The sequence below is a fragment of the Montipora foliosa genome, unplaced genomic scaffold, assembly GCF_036669935.1.
Source record: "Montipora foliosa isolate CH-2021 unplaced genomic scaffold, ASM3666993v2 scaffold_481, whole genome shotgun sequence".
Lineage (NCBI taxonomy): Eukaryota > Metazoa > Cnidaria > Anthozoa > Scleractinia > Acroporidae > Montipora > Montipora foliosa.
In genome coordinates, this window is record NW_027179791.1 from 257,501 (window position 1) to 265,000 (window position 7,500).

The 7,500-nt window shown below is 39.4% G+C and overlaps 1 protein-coding gene across 1 annotated transcript; it reads left to right on the forward strand.

The window, feature by feature from the left end:
• Positions 1 to 651: 651 nt before the first annotated feature.
• On the forward strand, positions 652 to 1,194 carry LOC137989937 (ATP-dependent DNA helicase RecQ-like). Its single transcript, XM_068835513.1, has one exon. The coding sequence runs from the start codon at positions 652 to 654 to the stop codon at positions 1,192 to 1,194; it is 543 nt and encodes a 180-aa protein (XP_068691614.1).
• Positions 1,195 to 7,500: the final 6,306 nt, after the last annotated feature.

Sequence of the window (7,500 nt, forward strand, 5' to 3'; positions counted from 1 at the left end):
GGTAAAATAAGCTCCAAAAGGAACAAGAGGTGAGTAATTTTTATTCATTTTATTGAATGAACGTTAAATTGAGCATTTTTTAGGCTTCATAATCAACGGTATTTTATTTCCCATACAAAGTCTTATAACGCGTTTAAATTCTCAACGGCTTTCTGTAGTGACGCGAGCTTGGGCTGCCTATGCTTCAACCAGCTTTAAGCTATTACTGGTGTACCATTTTGTCGTTGTCGTTCTCTCTTTCTCTCTTCTTTCGTTTCGGTTCTTCTGACATAGGCCGTCCAGGCATCTTGCAACCTTAGTAGATTCAAAAAATCTTAAGACGTACCAAAACTGCAATTCACAGCAAAAAGCAGCCCTAGACAAAGTTTTAAGTTTATATCCCTCCAATGCTTGACTTGAATAACTACAGCTATATTATGTTAAACCTGGATTGAAGCCAGAGAAAAATGCAAGAAAAGTATATTTTACAAACCGTACCTGAACACGAAAAGCATCGACTGTCAAGAGCTTTGCTGACGTAGCCTGTGTACATCCGCCTCCTCCCCTCGAAAAAATCGGGGAGAGAGACGTCTGTGTAAATGACGACGCTAATCGTGTTCCGGAATAATTTTGCATAAATTAATGGCAGTCTCCTTTGATTTCATTTTCAAAATGGTGTCCAGTGTGTCATCGAGCCTGACTTTCCAACGAGCTGTCGTGCGTATTTGCGAGACTTTCAATATTCGTTCACTCTATCCAGAGCAAGAAGAATGTTTGAAAGAACTTCTGGGAGGAAAAGACGTTTATGCAAGCCTTCCTACAGGATATGGAAAGTCAGTTATCTTTTATGCTGCTCCAATCGTAGCCGATCAAGTCTTCGAAAGAACACGTGGAAGCAGTAAAAATGTTATCATATCTCCACTAAAAACGCTGATGGAAGATCAAGTCGCCTACCAGAAATCCCTGGGTTTGTCTGCTATTGCACTGCACGATGAACAATCCGAAGAGATCCTTAAGAAAGTGGAGAAGGAAAATTTCACTTACTTGTTTGCTCCGCCTGAGAAGATGCTGAGCGTAAACAGATGGCGCAAATTAATGTCTAGCAATGACTATCGGCGGTTTTTGGTGGCGATAGCTATGGACGAAGCACACTGCATTAGTCAGTGGGGTCTGTCTAAATCATCCAACCAGACAGCAGTGCCCTTCAAGACATAACTCATTAACAAGCGATGTTCCCACAATCGTCTTGACAGCGACTGCATCCATTGCTACCAGGCGAGACATTTTTAAGACCTTAAATTTAAAACGATCTTCCTGTCACATTGTTGAACGTAGTCCAGAAAGGCCAAATGGAAGTTTTGATGTTCAATATTTAAACAAGAATGTGCCAGTCTCTACTATTTTTCAATTTCTGATAGAAGAGCTAAAAACCAGGAAAGTTGCTTGCAAAAGGACAATGATTTTCTGTCAAACCAGAAAGCAGTGTGCTTTATTGCACTCAGTATTTCAAGATAGCCTTGGAACTGGTTTTTTCTGAATGGACAACCTAATCCAAAGGAAAGGTTAATGGAAATGTTTCATGCAGGAACACCTGTGTCAGTGAAAAAGCACATTTTGAACAACATTTGTGAAGTTGGTGGCCACATCAGGGTGATTGCCTGCACTGTAGCATTCGGGATGGGGGTAAACTGTAAAGAAGCACATCGAGTTGTTCATTTTGGCCCATCAAGAAACATTGAATGTTATGTCCAGGAATGTGGGGGAGCTGGACGGGATGGTGAAAAAAGTATATGCTTGCTTTTACATAATGGACTTTTAGGGGCTCATTGTTCAGATGACATCAAAGAGTATATTAACAGTAATGAATGTCGACGAAGTTTCATTTACAAGCATTTTCCAGAGAATTTTCAATCTACGGTGGTAGGTTGTCAATGTTGCGACATATGAGCTAGTGCCTGTAATTGTGGAGATGCATCATGTCCACAACATTCCTTGCAGGGTGTTGATGTTAGCTGTGACAGCAGTGTTGCTTTACCTGAGATTGTTAGATCAGTTAATTAACAGGACAAGCAAAATCTTCAAGCAGAACTTTTTGCGTACATGAAAGACTTGCTTATAGTTTTATAGATTAAGAGCACAAAAGGGGCATTGTGGCGAAAGAAACGTGGAGATCATGGGATTTCTGATTTTGGTGATTTATTTTGAATGTATATATGACTTTCATATGACATTGTGTTAATTATCAATTTAAACTAGAGATATTTCATTTCTTTTTTTTTTTTTTTCTTCCTTTTCTTACCACATGTGTATTTAATCTGAACAGCCCTGTGTGGAGAATTAATAAATATTGTATTGTATGTTGCTTGGATTCACTAATTTCTAGAACATCAAACCAAGGGACCTTATTGATATTAAAGTCATGTCATTAGTTATCGTGCATGCCTTGCCTTTACAATGTTCTTCTTGTGATTGCCTATCCATCGAAACGTGGCATTAAGGTCAAAGCCATCCAAGAGACTAGAGTCAATATCTCTGAAATGTCCATAACTACGTCCAGGAGTCCAAAAAAATGCTCTTTGAGTAATCAACTCTGTAACCACTTTGTGCAAATCAGACATGGCTTCAATTTCAGAATGATGCCCTGATCGCCGAGTAACACCACATTCACGATCAAAATTGTCAAGGGCAGGATTTGTTATGTCAATTGCATGGCAATAGCGATCAATGGCATTGTGACTTGTTGTATTGGGGCCAAGGTTTCGTTTCACCTCTTTCAGCAGTCGATTGAAAAATTCCAGCAACAAGTCTAAGGGAATGTTGTGTCCTGATACCAGTGCAGATCTGTTCCAAATACGTTCATGTGCATCCTTTAATGACAGCAATGCATAAATCTGAAACAACATTCCTAAAGCTTCTCTAGCATACTTTGTGCTCCCTGGGTCCTTCCTGAGGTATGGCAACTGAAATTTCCACGACCTTACAATTCGTTTACCATCCCCTTCCGTAATAGCATCAAAAAAAATTAATATGATCATATCATAATCAAGTAAAGAGCATTGGTAGTGAAACATATCATCTTTCTCTGTGGGTTCGCGTGATGTTGCATCTGAAAGTTCCTGTCCCTCTGACGCACCAACAGAGACTGGTATAATATGGGTTGCTTCATGATCTCTTAATCTCTTACCATTGTGTGCAAAGGTCTTACCACATCCAGGGAACTTGCAAATGAACCGGCCCCTATAGTTTTCTCCCTTGCTTCCTCTTCCAATGCAGTCAAAAAATTGTTAAGAATGGTATTAACCTTCTCTCTTCTTATGACAAAATTGTCAATAACTTGAATGGCAACTTTTCTAATGTATTCCTTTTTCTCAGTATTTCCAGCATTGGGGAGGTCGGGTGGAAGAAATGCATCTGTTGGGGTGTCTTCCACATTCTTCATTCCAACTAATTGCATTGCGGCAGCTATTAGCCTGGCTTTCACTTCAAGATCAAAGAACTTTCTGCAAGGATTAACTGCTGCATCCACATCTTCTTTCACATTCCGTCTGTTTATTAAGTTCCGGTCACTAAAAAGTGTGCACTTGTCTCCAGATGAACTACCAGAGTAGAAATTCTTGAAGGCAACCTGGTTGTGTCAATAAAACAAACAGAAGTAAATACGGTCATAATTTACCTTGAATGTTTTACACTTGGAAAAAGCAACCTTGTCAATCTGGGAAAGGTTGGGGGTTGGGGGAGATGAGTACTTTAACTATGTTTGGGTATGAGGGTGAAACTCTCACCCTTTTGTTATTTTCACCAGGAACTAATTTAAACGGGACTTAACATCATTATTGCATTAGGTTTTTGTGGTATCCACCAAATCAAAATAATTGTTTTATTGTACATTGAACGAAAAAAAAAAAAACATCCACTTGCAAAACTGGACGACATTTTGCTTCATCACTGACGGCAAGTCACACAAAGCCCACAAACTTGGCATGACTATCCTTGGAAATCACATGCACTGCTGTCATACATGACATGATTACCAGTGACCTTTAGTGTTCTTGATATGCATAATCTGTCGCTAGATGCTGTCACGTGCACTGATTTAGAAAATTCACTGTACGATTTCGGCCAGTTAGATAACGAGTTCAATGTACAACAGTATAAAATGTTGTTACCTTCAAAAACTTGTTTCCTGCATGCCAGTCTGCAATTTCCAAATACAGACCTTCAAGGCGTTCGTGAGGAGTAAAACCATTGGCAAGCTCAAAAAGGGCATTCACGCCACGTTCAACAGACAATTGATCCGCAACTAGACCCTGGGATGAGTACACTCTGTCAGCATTCTCTCCATGGTAGGGGACATACTGGTGTAGTGTTGTCAAGACTTGTTGAATACCACCAGCATCGTTTTCGTTATGGTAAATCATACCAAGGAAAGACTGAAAAAAAATGAACTGTCAGGTTTTATAACAAAATTAATATTTTCAAAGTATGACTTTTTTGTATGTCCTTTCTGAAATTTTGATCAATTGAAAAGTTATCCTTACTCTGTACTGCTGAAATGCATGATTCCATAAGTATAATGTTGTGTTACTGATCATTGGTTCAATTTTTATTTTGCTTGGTATGTACTTGTTATCACAAAATAACTGTTCACAAAAACAAAGGACAATATAACTTTGAACCAAGGATTAAGTTCAACCACAACATATAAATTATATCAAGTTTAATTACAAATGACTTGACTGTTTACATCTACCTACATGAACATACTTAAAAAGCTCAACAATACATGAGGAATTTAATGTTTAAGAAGTGCTTATATATCTGTTATAGACATGGCTTAATTTGAAGCCCAATGTTCTTGGGCTATAAATATATGAGATATTAGTGCAAGAGTGACTAGAGCTGCATCCGAATTTCACTGTGGTTGTGAATTGACTATGGAAACTTTGTTCGCAAAAACAAAGGAAAATATAATTTTGAACCAAGGATAAAGTTGAACCACAACATATAAATTATATCAAGTTTAATTACAAATGACTTGATAAGGAAAAGGGAACAAAGTTTCCATAGTCAATTCAAAACCACAGTAAAATTCGGTTACTCTTGCACTAATATCTCATATATGTATAGCCCAAGAACATTGGGCTTTAAATTAAGCCATGCCTATAACAGATATAAAAGCACTTCTTATACCTTAAATTCCCCATGTATATTCAATTGTTGAGCTTTTTAAGTATGTTCATGTAGGTAGATGTAAACAGACTAGTAACGATGTCATCTCTCACAATTTCTGATTTTTCACTCATCTGCTTGCTGTACTGGTGAGGAATATGCTTGCATGCAGCTGATTTGAAAAACTGGAAGCATGGTAATTCCACAATAACTCTTTCAGCCAGGGATATATAGTTCTCCCTCTGAAGATGGTGTTCGTGGCGACTGGGCAAACATAGACCGTTTTCCATCTGCAGCAGGTCGTCAGAGGGTGGCTTCACACTAGAAAGGTGGTTGCCTGAAACTCTGTTCTCCACAGCCATGTGAGTAACCCTGTGGATGTCAATGTTTTGATGGTTTTCAGTCATGTTGTGTACATGCTGTTTGAAATCAAAATTGTCGAAAACCAATTTTCTCCCTTTATCTGGAGCCAAAACAGCATATGAGGCAGGTGGAAGGAGACCTTTCTTCAGTTGATGCACCATGCTTCTGCTTGAGCCTCTCTGTCTCGTTTCTTACTTTCTGTACATCATAGGCAGCAAAATCTTTCCCATACTCGTCCATCTCCTTGTAATAGTATGGGTGAGAAACAGTAAGTCTCAGCGAACTAAGACGGCAAAGGGTATCCTAGAATTAAAATAATTTGAATGTGATTAATATGAAAAAAAAAAAAAAAAAACCTTTTTGCCAGACTCTCGTGAAAACATTTTGGAATTTTACTTTACTAACCAATCTTACTACTGCTGGAGTGTCTGAAGTGATGTATGTAAATATAAGTTGTAGGTCAAAATAAATTTCAGGTTAAAATGATTTTCCTTTGTCCCCTAACCCTCATTATTCATGCTCATTAATAATTAGGGTTAGGAAGCAAAGGAAATTGAGAATAAAACTAGGTTGAAATCACTTTAACCTGAATTTCACCCAGATGTCTGATCTACCACCCAGATGTCTGGAAGGCAATGTGCTCATAACAAAGCCCATTGAAAGTAAGATTAAAACTTGAACAACGTGATACTTACAATTGTTCCGGTATGATACAAAATGACGGTGTTCAACAGCTGAATGGCATTCATATACGGGGACCTATTCTTCAACAAGACAGCAGCTGACATGCAAACCGTTGGTTGCCAGAATTGGTCATCCCTCTTGCTCTTCTTGAGGCTCGCTGTCCAAAATACAGGGCTAAACAACGGAGCTTTCTTTTCCAGTTCACTGTCCAGCTTTTTAAACGAAAAGGATTGGAGGTCTTTTTTGCTTGGGGACCTAAGACAGCACGGATCTTTCAGCGAACACAAAGCATCGCACTTGCGATCAACTTCTTGCAGGAAGAGTTTCTGGACGTGTTTCTTTAAAATCGGGTTCTTCCACACTGCTCCGGCGATTTGTTTGTAGGTCCCACGGCACAGCATTTTGCCAAGAGACTCTAAACCTTCAGACAACGTGTTAACTTTGCTCTTACTTGGTCAGTCAACTCGTACTTGAACTGTTGTTTTCTTTTCAATTGTTCCCCGCTTGTATCACAAGCATGTGCGATAATCGGTGCCCGAATTGGTGAAACTGTTGGAACCGTCATCAATACTGGTAGCTCTCGATCTTTTACTAGAGTAGAGGAGGTAATCGGCGCAATTCTGTGGAAAGCCACAGGTCTGTCTAGTAAACCTGCGTCTTGTACGGCAAGCCGCTTCGAAGGAGGCAAATCTTGTGAACGTGGTTTGCGTGTCGCATTTGACGTATATGCCTGTCGCAAAGAATCGTTGACTTCTCTTAAGGTGGAAATAAGTGCCCTTCTTTTCTTTAATTTCACAAGGCAACACCGACAAATGTAAGAAAAATTAAATTCCACGCTGAAATCCAGGGATAACATCTCCGATCTTACGTTGAATTCGGTACGTCCGTCAACTAGATTTCTATCCCCTTTCTTAACAATAGCCACGCAACAAACAACACAGGCACTCGCCAAAGGTGCAGCTAGCATCATTAATCAGATTACATTTTCGTTTTGAGATAGCCGAAATGTAAAACGAAGAAAAATTATTTTTGATAGCTGTCTCAAACGATCTGTGGTTTCACGACTCGCGGGAAAACCATCAATTAACCAATCACAACATAGGAAAGCGCTTTCGTCATAACATCAACATAACAACCAATGAGACGTTTTCCCCGACATTCCGGGGAAACCACCCTCGGTGTGGAACACGATTAGCGTCGGCATTACACAGACGTCTCTCTCCCCGAATTTTTCCAGGGGAGGAGGTGGATGTACACAGGCTATGTTGACGTAGCATCGCTGTGTAGCCGCGTCGAGCCACAGAA

What these genes read in the sequence shown, in the direction of transcription:
- LOC137989937 (XM_068835513.1), top strand. Translation starts at nt 652, where the DNA reads ATGGTGTCCAGTGTGTCATCGAGCCTGACTTTCCAACGAGCTGTCGTG.